At 38.4% G+C, this 19,402-nt stretch overlaps 2 protein-coding genes across 3 annotated transcripts in view; both read left to right on the forward strand.

The window, feature by feature from the left end:
• The window catches only part of LOC129188078 (transmembrane protein 163-like), a 40,875-nt gene extending 29,711 nt beyond the window's left edge, over window positions 1-11,164 (forward strand). The window contains exons 5-8 of the mRNA XM_054788086.1: window positions 1,204-1,300; window positions 3,427-3,538; window positions 6,690-6,831; window positions 7,315-11,164. Coding sequence (XP_054644061.1) covers window positions 1,204-1,300; window positions 3,427-3,538; window positions 6,690-6,831; window positions 7,315-7,375 — 412 coding nt within the window. The 3' untranslated portion in view covers window positions 7,376-11,164. The remainder of the gene's footprint in view (window positions 1-1,203; window positions 1,301-3,426; window positions 3,539-6,689; window positions 6,832-7,314) is intronic.
• A 2,151-nt stretch (window positions 11,165-13,315) lies between these two features.
• Window positions 13,316-18,466, forward strand: nepro (nucleolus and neural progenitor protein). Of its 2 annotated transcripts, none has more exons than XM_054787301.1 (9): window positions 13,316-13,421; window positions 13,595-13,749; window positions 13,865-13,953; window positions 15,250-15,378; window positions 15,484-15,558; window positions 16,810-17,108; window positions 17,288-17,349; window positions 17,435-17,646; window positions 17,722-18,466. In XM_054787301.1, the coding sequence occupies exons 1-9, from the start codon at window positions 13,337-13,339 to the stop codon at window positions 18,047-18,049; spliced, it is 1,434 nt and encodes a 477-aa protein (XP_054643276.1). In that variant the 5' UTR covers window positions 13,316-13,336; the 3' UTR covers window positions 18,050-18,466. The 2 variants fall into 2 exon arrangements, with proteins under 2 accessions (XP_054643276.1, XP_054643275.1); XM_054787300.1 differs by having other exon boundaries at window positions 17,432-17,646; window positions 17,722-18,463.
• Window positions 18,467-19,402: the final 936 nt, after the last annotated feature.

Genomic DNA, 19,402 nt, shown 5'->3' on the forward strand with positions numbered 1-19,402 from the left:
TGAATATTTGCTGACTAATACCAGGCCATAGGCAACCACGAAACAGCGATCATTTATTAATTAATGTTTGAAAAATCACGATAAAGTGAGGCAGACAAGGCTGCAAAGCATTATACAGTGCATCACCTTCTTTTCACAGTGACATGTTGACAGTGGACCCTATTGAGGATAAGCGGTATAGAAAACGGATGGATGGATGTTGACATATTTAGTGGCGACTAAATATTAAATAAATCAGGCTATAAACACTCCTTTACGCTCATTATTAAGACGATTTAAAACAATTTATTGAAGGATAAGCAACTCCAACGTAATTTACACTTACCATCCTGTGTTTTGAAGGCGACCAATCTTCATCTCCTTGTCTTAAGTCCATGTTCTCTATTTCATCTCCAAATGTTTCTCCTTTATTTTCTCCTCAAAAACTATTGACACATTGCTCAAATCTTTGCTGTAATCACTGTAAACATCCTCTGTCTCGAACACCGCTATGTTAGTGTACCTGAGTGATAGTATTCCGATCGCGTCACTTCCGGAAATGAGACTGAACTGGGAGAGCTAGTTCTTCATGGGTGTCACCATGAACTATAAAGGTAATTTTTTGCTAATTTTCTGTTCTCTTTCAAAAACTGAAGAGTATAGAACACAATTACAAACAATATATACAACATATTTAAGCAAAGCTGATAAATCATGTCAGGGACCCTTTAAAGTGCTACTGTTGCTGGAATTAACTTGAAAAAAGTGCTTTCCTTGTCTCCAGGATAAACCTTGGTTTAGATCTCAAAAAAGCCAAGATATAGTATTTTTCTTCATAAACTGATAGATGAAAAACCAAAGCAGCAGCAGCACACCAATGCAGTCAAGATTATATTAAATGTGTATTAGTCTATAGCCTCCTTGTGGGAATGGAAAAATGGCTATTACTAACAAAGTGTTACTCAGCAGATGTCACTGTTCATCAGAGTTATTGACAAGACGATTTGTTCATCACTAATAACTTCTCCTCTGAGCTGTCTTATTGCACCGGGAGTCTAGTTTATTTACTTGGTGAATATCCAGAGTCTATTGTAGGTATAGGATCATAGCAGGTTTTCTTGAATCCTGTTCCAAACAACACAATAACTAATCCATGTTAAACTATGAATTTGACGCACTCAGATCATACTTGCTGAAGTCCAGTGTCTCGTTCTTTTTCTGCAGAGCATGTGTAGTCCTTGGTGTTTTGTTTCTGCTCTGCTCCCTTTGCATTCTTGGAAAAGCCATTCATAATCTGGTCACCAGGATGCCCCCGGAAGTGGTAAGATAACACATACTTTTGAGCAAACACACGCACATAGTTTAGAACATATTGATTTGGCCTAGACAATTACAGACTAAAGTCTTGCCCCCTATTAATCAGTCAAATGATTCATCTCTCAGGGGTTGGGCTAGACCCTGTTGTTCCACCTGAATGTCATTTCATTTACTCACCTAGGCATCTACTGTATTTATTACGCTCTCTGCAAGTTCGAGGTGTCAGTTTTCTTATTTTTCTGTTTCATGGCATTCATTCCTTTGTGGCCACTTTTGGACATTTTAAGGCTTTCTTCAGGACAATGTCATCAAAATACTTCCAGATTTACAATACTTGCAGTGACATGTTTGTGTTTGCTGTCTTTAGCACCAAGCGTGCATGATGGAATGTTCCAGATACCCATTTCAAAAGCATAAAAATCTGAAAAAAAATGTTTTATGGTTTAGGTATAACCTTTTGGCTCTTTGTGTGCTCCCCGTAGTTTAATGCAGTCAAGGTCCAAATCATAACTGTAACCATTAAAAAACAGTTGTGAAGAATCGTTTTTCTTCTTCAGGCAGCTAAATTGCATTGAGAGGATACAGAGTGCAGAAGATCGGGAATCCTTATTCACTTCACGTGCTGGTTCAGTGCTCTCGTTGCGAGCTGTCTGCATCCAGTGCCTGATTAAATACAGAAAGTTGAGATTGTGCTCCATGCTGCTACTGTGTCAGAGAGAGACAGAAGGGCCACACGCACACACACACACACACACACACACACACACACACACACACACACACACAGGGTACTTGTAAATGCACACATTAGTCGATTGCTGCTGTAGTTTGTCTTTGTCTTATCACATTTCTCTATGAAATGTGAAGTCCCCGTTTACATGAACAAGCTCATATTCAATTGTAGGGCAAATGCTGTGTGCCTCTGACACACCAGGGGGCGATTTCAGCTCATTTGGCCGTGTGAGTTTCTCAAGTTTGTCTTTATTAAACAAGAATAAAATAAGCAATAATTTTTAAAAAAGGACAGAGACTTACTCACCAACGCGTGGTAGGCTTTGTTTGGCCACTCATTCAAATGTACTAAAGGTACTAGATTGTTAAGTGCAATGTTTTGCCGTACGGAAACCGAGACTGTATACAAATAGTAGGGCAAAATTTTGGCTGCATTGTTTGAGAATTGAATCATATGAAAAGTGGGGCCTACGAAAATCGAGGTACAGTCGTCCCTCGTTTATTGCAGTTAATTGGTTCCAGACCCGACAGCAGGATTCAATGTTAATAAAAAGAATATTTTTGTAGTTAGAGCATAGAAAACCTGTTTATGACTTTTAAAATCAGTTTTCTTACTGTTACGAGAGCCCTGTAGACAAGAAATAACACCCCATAGTCACACCACATTGCACAGCTCTTATGCTCGGGCTACGGGATCACTGCAGGGACACAAGCAACGGCTTCTGCTTTAACCATAGCATGCTATTAAGCTAACTACTTAGACTCCAATTTATTTATTCTAAACTTAAGAAAGGGTTTCAAACAGAGCGGGGAAGAAGGACAAAGTAAAAAGCCCAAAACTTACCACTTCCACACAGAATGGGAGGAGAACTTTCAACACTGTTCTTGTTGCTCATTTATAAAAAAATGTGTAGGTATGCTTGATGCAGATGTTGTCATGTGGTGTTTGAGAATGTTGCTCCAAGTGGGGAAGGTGGCTTCGCCTTGGGCTGTGGTGTCCAAAGTGTGGCCCAGGGGCCATTTTCGACCTGTGGCTTATTTTTTATTGGCCCGCGGCAAAATGTACAAATAAAATGAAAAAAAAAGTCAATTTGGAGTAATAGAGCAAAAATGGAGAATGTGAAGAGAAAACGCTGAAATGTTGATACTAATTAATAATAACACAAGGCTTTGTCCTAAAATAGATAGATAAAGATGGATATAAAAAATGTTTTTGCCTTTTTAAAACATTTATAAAAATATTAAAGTGGCCTCTTTCACCTTGTGATGGACACCCCTGACCTAGGGTGTCCACTGTCTGGAACTGATGTCCATTTTTCATTGCGAGCCAGTGCTATAGATTAATGTGATAGACTGCAGACGAATAAATAATCAGACTTTTTCCCTTTTGTTTTATAGGATGACTTCCTCTTCAGTGTGTCCATTTTGAGCGGATTTGTGTGTACTGTGCTGGCTATTGCCAAGTTCATGCTGGGAAGAGTGCTGACTAGCCGTGCTCTCATCACTGATGGTAGGACACACATGGCTAAATGTTGATAATTGCATAAAAGGCCAATAAAATAGATTTTAGATTAATGTAGCAATTGAACAGAATGCAAATTACAATAATCACAGAAAATTGTCTGCAGCCATCTGTCTGCGTGCATGAGACAGATGCACTCACAGTTGAAGCGAAGTGCACATGCAAATAAAAATCCTGCACACATTTAGAATGGTATACTGCAATCCTTTGTGTCAGTCCAATAGACTTGAGGTTGCTGATTTTAGATATAATGATTACACCTTTAGATTCTTCTGTGTAAAACTGGTAGTTTGTTTAAATTGGCTGGTTTCCTGCCAGTTACCTTACTTTTAAGGATCGTCCACAAATGTTCCGTCAGGACTTTTCCATCCCAAAGCCAGTTTTGATGCGTGTTTGGGATCATTGTGTCTAAGCTTCAGCCATCTAGCTGTTGATTTGAGGTAAAATTGAGGAAGGTAGTCCTTCATGCAGTGCACCAATACCACTGGCAGAAAAACAACCCCAGAGCATGACGCTACTACCGCCATGTTATTACATTTGAACTCACCTTGACTCCTCCAAGGAGAAGTATACTTCTTGTCATTGTGGCCAAACAGCTCCCTGTCTGTCTCGTCTGACCATAAAACTACTCCAGAAGGCATTCGCCTCGTCCATGTGGGCAGCTGCAAATTTCAGTCGAGCTTTACGATGTTGATTTCAGAGCAGGGACTTCTTCTAATAGGTCTCAGTCTTGTCACGTTAAAATATGTTTTGGAAGCTTTTAGCCTAAGAAAATATAAGATTTAGGGTACTTTATGTATATGACACGTTCTCCAAACCTGCACACATCTTTACAAGGATCTTTTATTCTATGTATATTTTAAAATTGTTAGTTGTGAATGTCGTGAGCAACGAATGCCGCTGTATATTGCATTGATAGACCTCACCAAGGCTTTCGACCTTGTGGGTAGAAGTGGTCTATACCAGCTGCTGAAGAAGATTGGCTGCCCTCCTCAGCTGCTCAGCATAGTTGCCTCCTTCTACGATGGTATGAGGGACACTGTCAGCTTTGATGGCGCATCATCAGAACCCTTCACAATCAGGAGCGGTGTAAAGCAGTGTTGTGTCCTCACGCCAACATTGTTGGGCATCTTCTTCTCTCAAGTGCTGCACTTTGCATTCAGGGAGTCCGAAGAAGGTGTCTACCTACATACCAGAAGCGACAGGAAGCTGTGCAATCTGTCCCGCCTGAAGGCCAACACCAAGGTCCGCACAGCTCTCATCAGAGAGTTACTGTTTGCAGATGATACAGCCCTGATCTCACACATGGAAGACGATCTCCAGCGGCTGATGGACAGGGTTGCCCATGCCTGCAAGGTGTTTGGGCTGACAATCAGCATCAAGAAAACAAAAGTCATGGGCCAGGACGTCCCTGCACCACCATCAATCAGCATCAACAATCAGGTCCATGAGGTCACCGACCACTTCACATACCTAGCCTCAACACTTGCCAGTAATCAGTCACTTGATGCCGAAATCTCCAAACGCATCGCAAAAGCTGCAGCCGTCATGATGAAGCTGAGCAAGAGAGTTTGGGGCAACAAACAGCTGACGGTGAACACCAAGCTCAAAGTGTACCAGGCGTGTGTTCTTAACACTTTGCTATATGGCAGTGAATCTGAGACCACATACAGTATGCCAGACAGGAAAACCACCTGGAAGGCTTCCACCTTCGCTGTCTACAACGCATCCTGGGAATCACATGGCAGGGTAAGGTCCCTAACAAGGCAGTGCTAGAGAAAGCAGGCTCCCTCATCATGCACTTCATGCTGTGCCAGCGCCGAATCCGCTGGCTTGGCCATGTGTACCGCATGGAAGATGGTCGCATCCCCAAGGACATTCTGTATGGCGAGCTAGCCTCGGGACGCCGTCCAATAGGCCGCCCAGCATTACGCCTCAAGGATTTCTGCAAAAGAGACATGAAGCTGACAGACATTGACCCAAACAGTTGGAAACTAGTGGCTGCTGATCGCAGCTGCTGGCGCCGCACTGTGCATGAGGGGGTCAGGAGAGGTGAGCAGAAGAGGAACCTTCAGCTGGAAAGCAAGAGAGAACGAAGGAAACAGACAGCAGAGCCAGGCCTCTGCACAGCCGTTGTCAGCCACACCTGCGGCAGAGACTGTCATGCCAGAATCGCACTGCTGAGCCACACCAGACGCTGCTCTCAACAAGTCTGATTATTGACCAACCATTGTCTATCGAGACAGAAGGATGCCAGAGAAGTCGTGACATTTCATGGTTGTAGTTTTAGTACATTATTGAGGTATAGTGACGATAAAATTAATGTTTGATAACATTTGGTCTTTTCTTGAGTGATGATTTAATCCTGGATATTGGGAAAAAAAAGGACACAAAAGCCTGACAGGAATATCATGGTTTTATTGAGTGGCTCTGATATAAACTGTAATTGTATTCTGTAAAATGATTTGCAGTGGAAGTCATTAATTATGTGCTGTTTGCAAAATACACAAACAATTTCTGCTACACAGATTAAAATTGATCAAGTACGAGAACTTAACCCAATAACGTGTTACCTTTCGTGTCCACTGGCATCACTCGCGTTAATTAGCGCATTACTCCTAACACACACCAGCCGCCAAGCAAGAAGCTACAGGACCAAATCACTGCACTTGAGTGATTTGTTACATAAATTATGTATTGATATCTAAAAATAATCATGTGGTGTCCAATTGTCATGATTGTTATCACTGGCATGAATGTTTTGTGAGTGTAAGGTTTTAGTTGCCACTATTTTTCATGAACTTAACATTGTACAGCTATCTTTATGCATGTTTTTTATGATATGGCGATGATTGAACACTGCCAAAAATAAGCAACCTCAACTCAAAATGTTGTCAGGATTTTAGTCAGCAGGTTGGGAGAACGTGTAAAAAAATTTAAAAAATCTAACTTGAAATCACTTATGCTGTATATTGTATTAAAATACCAGCCTGGAAAAAGAACAGAGAAAGAAATACTGGGCCCAGAATTAATAAAGCATTAATGCCTATGATGATTGTATGTAAATTTTATTATTTGATTTAATTGGAATACGTAGACATCCAACATACTATTTGTTACATGTCTTGTGTTGTTTTAGGGTTCAACTCTCTGGTCGGTGGCATCATGGGATTTACTATTCTGATCAGTGCCCAAGTCTTCAAGGACCATCCTGATGTCTGGTTCCTGGATGGTGTCATTGGCGTTCTCATTGGACTCATCATTTTGGCATATGGGGTCAAGTAAGGCATAAACTAACAATCACCTGCTGTCTACCTTCGTTTGACCTATCAGTATCACTTTTACAATGTCAGTCAGGGAGGCAGGTGAGGCATAGCATGAAATAAATATTTATACGTCTATTGAACTGTTGTAGATGTAGCTACATTGAGCTAGATTTGTCAACAAATCAGTGCATTAAAGGTATTTGTATGCTCTGCTGAATGAATCTGACTGCCAAGATGGACGATTATATTGCCAAGCTCAACAGAAGGTTGAGACTTTTACAACAAAGTTCACAGCGTTTTGTGGAGGATAGGGTGCATGGATAACCCTTTTGCTTGTAATTCCACATTAAAAAAAACCCTCCAAAGCAGTCAGCACCTCACCAGCCATGAACCTACCCACTCGTCACTGTAAAATGTGTACTATGTACATACATTACAGCATCATACTACGGGTATACTGTAGTGTATTTGCTTAAGATCTTAGTTCTGTCTCCACAGACTTTTGAAGGATATGGTGCCCCGTGTGAGACAAACAAGGAACTACGAGCGATTTGAGTGAGCTTCCTCAGCCAGCAGGTTCGCGCCTTTGACCGGCTGCTCCGCTGCTGTGGACTCCTTGACCTTCCCCGGCACTTATATAGTGCTTTCTTGCACACACATGGGCGCGAAATACATACGCCATTGCCATTACACACATATGTTTATACACTTGTACTGTATATGCTGCATTCACGCATTCTCAGATTTTCATATGCACACACATGCACACACAGGCACAAAAAAAATATCTGTGCTGTAGAAAGAAACAACAAAATTGACAGATAACAACTAAATAAGATAAAAAAATGTGTTCTCCGTTGTCGTTCCTGCTATTCTTCGTTGTTATCAAACAATACGTACACAAAAGGCTTAGACAACCTGTAGCGGCACGACCCTAACATTCTTTAAATGTGACTTGTCAAACACAAGCATGCATTCAATAGTCCCGTTTTTCACACATTCATATCTTACAATCTGCTGTTTTTTTCAGGGTATGCAGACGTTTAACTAATTTGTTAAAATCATATTTATTTATTTATTTATACCTGTTTACAAACAGTAAGTGGATCTTACAACAGGAAGTGGATCTTACTCAAAATAATTAGGGTAACTCTCTCCAAAACTGTAACATCTCGAGTGTTTGAAAGGGTTAAATCAATACTATTATGTTTGTTTTGTAGCACGTTCTCAGGTTTTGATCATGAATGTGAAAGCACTGAACTCTGAAGAAATATTCATTCCTGTGCCATCATTTTGTTGTTATTTGTTACCTCTTTTCGTGTCAACATTCATCTGGAAAACTGGAAACCACGCACAATGACTCCAATAATAACATTACGACTTTGCAGATACAGTCTACCATACGACCACACTGTATTTTGTCACCAGCATATGTTGTGCATGTTCCCATCATTATTAGACTTTGCAATGATGTGCGGTGAACAGAATGTAAATCCAAACGCACAAACACGTTGAATATTTGTCGGTCTGTGTGGGTCCATCCATAGCAAACATCGTAGCTGTAGTACTATTAAGCCAAAACAGTAAACCTTGTGGACTAGAAAGATTATTTTCAAAGTGTTGCTTTGGTAAAATGTTTACTCTATAGTGTTTATATTCTGTAAATATTGTTTTACATATTAGTGATAGACTTAAATAAAGTGACACGTTTTCTCACTGAACAGTGGGATGAGACACTGAGAATGTGAATGATGTTATACATACATACTTCATAGATGATGTGATATGTGCATAACAGTTCAGAGTACTCACAATCTATGACCGAATTATCACCAGTATTTGACGTGAGGTGGGTTTTGTATTTGGATGTAGAATACGTGTGAGCCCCCTTCTGGTTAGTAAACCACATGACAACGGTTTCCATCAGTTGACAGAATTAAAGCTCTGCCATCTTAAATTGTAAACCTTTGTACCAGTGAAGTGCGGTCAGGAGAGGCAGGTGAGGCAGAGCAGATCATACCATAAAATAAATCACTGCTTTGTACGGTTTTCCTTATGGGGCCTATCTCTACCACTTATGGGAATTATTAACAATTAAGTTCCATGGGGGTAAAGTACAAGAATTGGTGTCGTGTTTTGTGCAAAAAATAACAATAAACGGAAGGTAGGAGGCAACAGCCACCTCTTCAGTTCACCAATGGTTTGTAACGTCAACACCCCTTTCTCGCTAACGCTGGGGTGTCCAAACTGAGGCCCGGAGGCCTTTTGCGGCTCACAGCAGCTTTTATATTGGCACATGGCACATTCTGAATACTGGTATATCATTATATATCATTATATCAAGAAAACTTGCAAAAATGGAAAAATCACCAGTAATTTTACTTGAATACAGCAAAATGTTAAGAGAAGAAAGTTGTAATTTAATTAAAAAAAAATATTTTACCGGAATGGCGTTGTAATATTATATGGAAAAATAACATCACTTTAGTATAATAATGTTGAAATATTTTATATTATCATGTCCATCCATTTTCAATACTTCGTGTCCTCACTAGGGTCGCGGATATGCAGGAGCCTCTCCCAGCTGTTTTTGGGAGAGAGGCAGAATACACACTGGCCTCGTTGCCGTTTTTTAAGTCGTAATATTATGAGAAACAAACAAGACAATGAATAAAGCTGTCATTTTTGGGAAATTAGGTTGTGGAAAAACTTAGAATGTTACAAGAATAAAGTCTAAATATTATGGGAATAAAGTTATAATTACAAGAAGAAAATTTATAAGAAGAGAGTATAGTTGGAAAAAAACAATCAACAGTAGAAATGCAAAAAACAACTGTCATTTTCCGAGAATAAAGTCAAACTATTAAGAGAAAAGTCATATTCTAACGAGGCAAAAAGTCATATTTACAAGAATAAACTTGTAATATGAGGAAAAATAATGCCATTTTCAGTTGAATTTTTTTTTTTTTTATCATAAAAAGGTCCAACAAAACAAAATGTTGGTAGTTGTAATGTTTGGAAGATTAGGTTGGGGGAAAAGTTATATTATTATAGAAATAAAGTCAAATTATTACAAAAAGAAAATGTATGAACATTATTTAAGAAGAAAGTTAAAATATTTGGAAAAGTAAAAAAAAAAACGAGGGGAAAAAAGAGCAAAGTTCATACTAATACACTTTTTCACCTACACCACAAAGCTGAGATGCAGTATATACAACTTTCTTGCATATCTACATGTGTTGGCATACAAAATATCAAAGTGGAACTTCTTATTCAGTACGTGGCCCTCGGTGGAGAAAGTTTGGACACCCCTGCTCTAAAGCATTATTGACAATCTTTAGAAGGCATAATTCAAAGCAATACATACTGTAAGGCATAGAACAGAACAAACGTCTGCATTTGTCAGTGGTCATTACTATTTTGGTTTGGCTAGAGACTTTGCATTGACTTTTCTACCTCTCTTTTTGCACTGTTTTGTTCTCCAATTCTTCTTGTACCCATTTCATGCTTCTTAATTGACATCTCTTCTCACCTACCTTATAATAAGTCATCTTCTAAGATGGGTAATTACCAAAAATATGTAAATGTCTTTGTCTAACCTTTCATTCATGAATGTGTCATTTTTCTGTGATCCTCCCAATTCATTCTCATAAGCATAGCATAGTTTTCAAAACTATAAACATGTTTTCTGTGATATTTTAGTGACCTATTGTATAAAGTTGACCTCATTTGCTGTATTTGTTTCCTCAATCTGAATTGTTTTCTGACAGTAGCAAATATTTGATTGTACTTGCACTGATTAATACAGTATCACCCGTGCGTGTCTCCATATGCTTTGCATGGACTTTAAAAAGTAGTCCCTAAGTCAGGAGTGTCCAAAGTGTGGCCCGCAGGCTGCTTTCGGCCTGCAGCTAATTTTATGCTCGGGATGTTGTAAAAATATAATGAATACATTATTAATGAGATATATTATTAGCTATTACTCAAATTTGTTTGGTCACCGATAACACAAAGCTAAGATGTCGTTTATTCACATAAAGTACATTATAGTGACCTACATTGGGGTGGTTTTAGCATCTTTGATGTACAAAATGCGTCCTTTAGTTTTTCTGTATGCAACCCTCAGTGGAAAAAGTTTTGACACCTTTCTCCTAAGTAATACAAATTTCACATATGATGAAAAATGTAAATACATTTCTCTTAGATTTTGCTGTGTAACAGTATTCTGTTTGTACAGTAATAAGATCCATATTATGATGTGTATTTCATTTATCATGAAAATCAACAATGAAATATTTCTTTGTTTTAAAAAAAAAAGTTGTATTGATTAATAAAGTTCTATCCTGCTTATCCATCAACAAATTGCAGCTCTTTTTTTAAAAAGACATTTTTAAATTTATACATAGTTTTTTTTTATTTCTATTTTATTTGTATTTGTTAAACATTTTGTCAGTTCGAATTTTTTGTGCTTGCTGTAAACAGTTTTTCCTATTTCCTGTTTTAAAAACAGGGTTTTTGTTTTAGTACTAGACAGCATTGTAGCTACTGACTGCCGCTAAGCGTCTTGAGCAGTATAAGCGTGCTCAGGCAAGACCATTTCATTCAGATATAGGGGGGTGGCTGGGCAATATGGATGTACAGTCGTCCGTCGCCACTTTGTGCTTTGAATTTCACGGCTTCAATCAGTCACAGTGTTTTAGAAATATATTAATTAATAAATCATGCTATTTTGTGTTTGAATATGGCCTATTACCAGTAAAAAAAAAAGCATATTTAAGAACATTTTACAAATTTTTTGTCTAAATTAAGTATTTTCAAGCATAAAAATGGTTGAACTCTAATACAAACATAAGGCGTTCAAAAGACGCAATCAAAGACGCTGGGATCATATTTCGTATTCCACACTGGTCAGCAGGTATCAGTAATGTAACTGTAATGTTCAGTGAGACACACAAGCACCAGATTTGATTGCCGGAATAACAGGCTTTTACTGCAAATTTAAAATATCTGACAACAGGCACAATAATCCCTAATATGAGCTACTGCTGCGGCCATAACCCACGCCAAGCTAAAACTCAACTCTGAACCCCCGATGTCACTTCCTGTCTGAGGCAACACATTTACAGCAAAACACACACGTATGGATTCGATACTGACACTACCCTTGGTATCGATCCACGCAACTTCATTACATACAGAGAGATGTTCCTGATGTTAATTTTACTCCGCTGTATTAAAGAGGCAACATCTGACGTTCAGTACGATAGAAGACAAATTGGAATTATGGCTTTAATAGAATGACAGATCGGTTGGAGAATAAATGGAAGATTTATTCTATACAGAAGCTGGGGGAGGAGGTGAAGAGCTGGCAGGTAGGAGTTGTGCAGGCAGAAAGGTGGTCAAAGGAGCCAGGAAGCTATTATGTTAAATAATATGTCATATTTTCCACATATCCTGCTAACTACCGCTGGAGTTCAAAGAATAATGTAACTGTAAGAAATAACCTGCATTTCAGTATGTGGAACTCTCTTTCGGCTAAAGTCATGCACTTCTTCATTTTGACCGCATGATGTCAGCCAACACCAGCAACACTGAATTTTACCATTCTAGAGTCATCTTTTGCAAACTTCCAATCCAGGGGTAAATATTGTCCAAATTGCATATGTGATGAAGTGCATCCGGTCGCTACAATTGCAGAGTATGTGGAGGGTGAAACTGAGTGACATGGAAATACTATGATCTATGTCAGTTTGTGTGACTCTCCTTGACTTTACTGTTAGATGAGCTGACGCACTCAGAATCAGAAAATGATGCCATATATGATGAACTCAAGACTCACGTAATTCATTACAGCTACATTTAGAAATTGGTGTGTTTACAAGTTTGCAAGTTAAGCATAAAGACAACATAATATAATGTAATATAAACATGTAAAAATTGTGGTACGTGTATGCTGTACATTTTAGCTGTATGATCACATTTATAAATGATTACTCACTTATGGTGAATGACACGTGTTTTTTGCGAGAAAAACAGCCTATTTTTGGAGGTACGAAATCAAATAATAATGTGCCATTATTTATAAATCAATACATTATTTAAAAAAACAAATAATAAAAATTATAATCTAGCGAAATGTTTGGATTTTACTTATTATTTTAGATACTTTTTGAAAACGGAACAGTATATTTATAAAACAAAATGCAATACAAATGCAATATGACGTCAGATAAAATAATAAAATAACAACAATAATAATTAGCAATAAAATGTAAATATGGGGTAATTTAAGCAGACAAAACACTGAAAGCTGTGCTGTATATTATATTATATTACCATATTATCTGTCTAATAATGACGCACACTGTACAGGTAAACCTTTTCACTTGCACGGTCTTGTTCTTTTAACGTTTCTTTAGTGACGTTAAATCTATTCGTTTCCTATTGGCTAACGGACTTCCTTGTTTTCTCCACATCGTTTGCTATTGGCTGACGGACTTCCGTGTTTTCTCAACACAAAATGGCACGAGAACGATGGAACAGGCTAAATCTTCCCGTTCCGAGTGCTGTCTCGTGTGTGCCCGTATATTTCACTCCAAAAACAGGTAAGACACAAAAATGCGTATTTTCTGGAGACCGTGTACTGTTTAAGGCAAAACTAAGTGTCAAAAGGCATTGCGAATGCTATCCTCGTGACACGTGGGAGAGCCGCTGTGGACGTTTGAGAGCATGTTGAATGTGTCCTAGAATAACAACTGTTGGTGTTTGCTTTGTACAGATTTGACTGTAAAGACTCTGCTGGCGGAAAACGACAAAGTCCTCAAATTACTTCGAAGTACTTTTCTTCAGACGGAAGTTCGAGTTTTATACGGTTTGCTCTACAATCTTAACAACAGTTCCAGAGGCAACAAGACCTTTCGCGTTTTGAAGCAGGTGAGATGACAAGTAAAAGCCGCTTGACTGCTAAACAGCAATACTGTATTACACTTACAAAACTCAAAACAATAACCTGATTGTGAATTTCACTTGCCTCTTACATGTCTTATAGGTTGAACAATGCATTAACAGACTGAGAAATATGAAGCTGGACGTTGCTCTTCAGAATCTGGTTGATTTATGTCCTAATAGGTTTCAAAGGTAGGCACAGAAAACCATTCACCCATTCGTCAATGAATGGATATAGATTATACAGATGCTATAAATATACTACATAGATTATAATATACAAATTCAGGCTCAATTAACATGTTGTACAAATGGATTCAATATATATATACAGTAGGTGTATATAGATATGATATACAGCTAATTGGGAGACTATAAATGTACTGTACAGATTATAATAAACAGATTAAGGCTATGTATTTATGTATGAATATATATTAATTAGGGATATAGATGCCGATGGCATCACAATGAGATATCGGTTCATACTGGTATCGGCGCTCGAGTGATGCTTCATGCCCCACACAGCAACAAGCTTGCTAGCTCAGTATGTCCGCAGTTTGGATTATTTCCAAGTTTCGCTTTAGGCTGGCAAATACGGTCGTCCCTCGCGACATCGCGCTTCGAATTTTGCGGCTTCATTCTATCAAAATTTCGCTTTCAAAATATATTAATTAATAAATTGCTGTTTGCTGTTATGGCCCATTATTACAAATTTCACGTATTTCTGCCTAAATTAAGCATTTTCAAGCATAGAAGTGGTTAAATGAACTAAAACACAAATGTAAGGCATTCAGAAGACTCATTCCAACACGTTGTGATATGTATTATTCTACACCGGTCACTAAGGGTCAGTAATGTTACATTATGTTACATTGATGAGAAACCAGAAGTTTAAAAGAACCAACAAGCAACTCTCCCAATGCTAACGTGTGAGTCCATGTTATGCCTTATATTCTATTATTATGCCTACCAAATTGGGTAATACAAGTGTACAGATGGTCATAGGGGTGTTATTTCATGTCTAGAGGGCTCTAATGTAAAAAAAAAAAAAAAACCTTTAGAAGGTTGTAAACAAGTTGTCTCTGCTCTAACAACAAAAATATTCCATTTATGAAAAAGTAATCCTACTTTGTGGAAATTCACTTATCAGGGTCGAGTCTGTTACCAATTAGCCGTAATAAACGAGGGATTACTGTATGCAATTTGCAAACAATTAAAATTTACTTTGATCTTATACCGGTGTTTGTGCCGCATAGAAATGTGCAGCTTTCCAAATTGTGTAGTTGCCAGCATATACAGTGATATACAGATTATGGAGGCGATTTGAACGAAGGAGACAATTTTGAGGGTTGTGAGACGTCATCATTCACTCTTGTGATATCTGCGCTAATTGAATGTGGGTATGAAGTTTAAGGACACATACTGCAACCGTGAAAAATAAGCAACGTCATAGTTGTTGTTACAAGAGTATGTGTGTACTTTCAGGAAGTTGAGCATTGAAGGTCAGAAGTGTGAAGTTCCCAGCCAGCCCATGTTGGAGTGGCTTTGTCTCAAAGTGCTGGGAGCAGCGCAACTGATGAGCTGCACGCTGAAACGGTGCAGCACAGCTTTTGTGTATCCTTTCCAGATCTGGTGCTGAACATATTATCAATGTTGGAACTGGTGGTTCCCTTTGTTTGCATTGTGTATTTACATTCCCTCCCTTAACATGTTCTCCAGTTTATCAAAGCAGCACATGAAGCATGAGTTCATCATCTTGAATATGGTGATAACCAGCATGCTTAGTCGTCTCTGGTGAGTCATTGTTTACTTTTTATTGATAGATGCATCACTTCACATCATCATGGGTGTCCAGAGTGCGGCCTGGGGGCTATTGGCAGCCAAGTTCTAAAAATATAATTTCAGTATATAATATTTGTATATATTATAAAAAAAAACAACAACAACAGCAAAAATGGAAAAATCAGCAGTAATTTTACAAAAGTAAAGTCAAAATGTTAAGAGAAAAAAGTTGTAATCTAGTCCGGAAATAATCCAAATCTAAAAATTTACAAGAAGAAAGTTGAAATAGTTGGGGGAGAAAAAAAAAAAAAAATCAGCAGAAATGCAGCAAACAGCTTGAATTTTCCGAGAAAAAAGTCATATTCTAACAAGTAAAAAAGTTGCAATTTTATGAGAATAAACGTGTAATATTATGAGGAGAAATAATGCCATTTTAGTAACAGAATTGTAATATTAAAGACAAAATAAGCGGGTTTTTAAAAGTTGTAACATTATGAGAAACAAAATAAAGTTGTAATTTTTGGGAAATTAGGTTATGGAAAAAGTTATAATATTACATGAATAAAGTCATAATATACAAAAAAAAAATTCCATCCATCTTCTATGCCGCTTATCCTCACTAGGGTCACGGGTATGCTGGAGCCTATCTCAGCTGACTTCAGGCGGGGTACACCCTGGACTGGTCGCCAGCCAATGGCAGGGCACATATAGACAAACAACCATTCACTCTCACATTCATACCTATGGACAATTGAGAGTCACCAATTAAACTAACATGCATGTTTTTGGAATGTGGGAGGAAACCGGAGGACCCAGAGAGAACCCACGTCACGCACGGGGCGAACATGCAAACTCCACACAGAGTTGCCCAACGGAGATTCGAACCCAGAGCTTCCCGATCGAAAAATAAAATTTCCAAAGATTATTTAATAAGAAAGTTTACATATTTGGGAAAAAAAACAACAAAAAAAACAGGAAAAATCGGATAAGAGAGAGCAATGGCTGAAGTTTATACTAATAATACACTTTTTAACCTATATCACAAAGCTGAGATATTTTTTTTATTATGAAATATAGAGAACTTCTTAGAACACTGTATTATCTACATGTGTTGGTTTACAAAATATCAAAGTAGCCCTTTCATCCTTTAATTTTTCAGTTCGTGGGATGACATGTTGGTTGCTTCCATTTACCATGTTGGTGTTGTAGGATCTGCCTTTGTCAATTAAACACCAATGTGCATGTTTGTTTGTGCTCCATCAGGGTGATTTTCAGAGGGGTCCTGGCCAACCTGTCCACTCTCTATAAGCAGCTCTATGATTTCCGTGGAGAAGTAGCCCATGCTCAGCCCATGCCCTTCCTCACGGACTTCTGCCTGCCAGCAGATATAGCTCACTTCCTCGGTCCTTCTGATGCATCTTTACTCCCCGCAAAACCAAAATCTAATGTCCAGGTCAAAGGTCACAAGGCAAAAGTTGAAAAACACAAGCCTGCCATGAAAGCAAACAAAGTGGGACAGGGGAAGAAGATTAAAGAAGACCTTGGTGTTGCAGTACAAAGAGGTGGGCCATATATATGTATTTTTTTGTTTTTATAAATAAACTGCTCAGTTTTCAAGTATACCGTTTAGTGTTTAATCAGTTTGTTGTTTCAATTTAACAATTATTTTCTTAGCATTACTTTTTAGCATCTCTCCAACCAAAAGAACCTGAATACTTTAATTTAACATATTTTATTGCAGGGCTGGATTTTGACTCAGACATAAAACCTATTGAAACCTTTTTCAGGAATGTAGCAAAGAAGGTATGTAGCTTACACTTTTTTCTGGTATGTTGATATGTAGTGCTGCTGTTTATCTCATCAATATATCATTCTGGTATCCAAGAAGAGCATCCTCCCAAAGGAAAAACACAAGGCTGAGAAGAAACAGATGTTCCAGAGACAAGTGAGACAAGCCTCTACATTTAAAGATATGACCTCCAGTCTCGACGAAATGATCCTGTGGTGCACATCCCAGAAAATGAATAAGCGCAAACGCCTCTTAACCTTTCTTCGATTAAAGTGCCGTCGACTGAGAGGAATAGAGGCTGCAGGTTACAAGTAAGGACATCAAATTGTTGGGTTACTTTGACAACAGAGGATAAAGTTAAGTGTGCTCCCCATCTTCATTTGCAGTGTGAAGAAGAAGTTGCAGACCTTCAAACAAGAAGCTTGCCAGGCTTTCTGTAGTACCCAAGGACCAGTGCAGAAGACATGCCAGTCTGCTGCTGCTTGCAGGACACATGGTCGCCTGAGAACACGTTTATGTACGCTCAAGACGCAATTGAGGTCCTCTAAAATGAGAACTGATGTTAGAAATAAACACAAGCAAAAGAAATGTGTGTTGTCGGAACTGTTGAAGAAGGATGACTGGTTAAGCAGAATAGGCAAAGCAACAGCATGGACGCTTAACACTGGAAATCATGACGACATAGATGATATATTTACCTCTGCAGGACTCTGACTGTTTTTAATCCACACATTTCTGTGTCGCTTATCATGTGCAACCTTGTGGGTAGATGGAGCCTAGATGGGTGACCATTCTCACATGTGGAAAAGCCCCCATGCAAGAGCAGGGGAAACATGCATACTCAACAAAGGAAGGCCCATGCCAACAAAGGTGCAAACACAGAACAATCTAACTGTGCTGCCTGTTTTTAATGCAAGAAACGCTATTTGTATGCTTAAAGTGTGATGGGTGACATTTTTTTTTTAACTGTGACTCATGTGTATATAATAAAGCAGCCAATTGCAACACATTCTGTTCCAGAGAGTAGATCCTTCTGTTTTTATTGATGGACCCGGTGTATAAATGTGTCAAGTTTGCTTATTGCTTAAGAGCTACTAGACAGATCCGAGAACATCTTAAGAATGCAAGATTATGTATTATATGTAATGCAGCAACATATAAACTGCAATGCTAAATAAAATATCAGTCGTAACTTTGCATACAAAGCCTTAGAAATGTCTGAATGAAAAAAAAAAAAAGTCTGAATGAGCAACTCTAGCCCCCCAGCTACTAGATGGCAGTACTGTGCCTTGACAAAAGACACGAGGAAGAAAAGGCATGACAACGCATCGGTCCCGCGCATGCGCAAGTCCTACGTCACTTTGTTCTTTAGCTAATTTTTGCTACAGCGCTTCTGCGACGTCACCGGCCGTCACGCGTTGTGCACGTGCGTAGAACCCAGTTGAACCGATTGCGTTCCGGGTACGTATTGCTCAGTGACAACGACCATACGACGACGATGGTCAGTAAGACCAATACATTTTAATGCTAATGGGTATCCACTTCCGTAGTATCCCCTGCGCGGGTTTGGCCGCCATGATGGTGAGCAGAATTCAGAAAAATTGCATCGTAAACGTTTCTTCAGCACACTGCTCAGCCATTAATTGCTCTAATAGACAGTCCAAAAGTCCAGATTTGTCATTTTTCAAGTTCCCCAAAAACAAAGACAGGTATGTGTCATAAAAATGTTGTAGATTTATAACATTGGTTGTTGTAAATAACAACAGTGGACAAAACCTAAAGTGTATATTGTGTGGGACCCCCACACAATATAGCCTAAAGCTAATTTGTTTATCTGGGTGATTAGTTGAAGTCGTGACAAGATGATGATTTAGGCTATAGTCTGTCAAATGTATTAACAATGCCATTACTGAAATAAATGTTGCATTATGTAAACACTTGCAGTTAATTATCCATATAATAAAAGTATTATTTTGTATGTTGAGTGTTAAGCGTAACACTATAAGGAAGGAAAAAACTCAAAGAAGGAAAAAGCTGATTTCATATTGCTGCTCAGGTTTTTATTGA

This window comes from Dunckerocampus dactyliophorus, chromosome 9 (assembly GCF_027744805.1).
Source record: "Dunckerocampus dactyliophorus isolate RoL2022-P2 chromosome 9, RoL_Ddac_1.1, whole genome shotgun sequence".
NCBI classification, from domain to species: Eukaryota; Metazoa; Chordata; class Actinopteri; order Syngnathiformes; family Syngnathidae; genus Dunckerocampus; species Dunckerocampus dactyliophorus.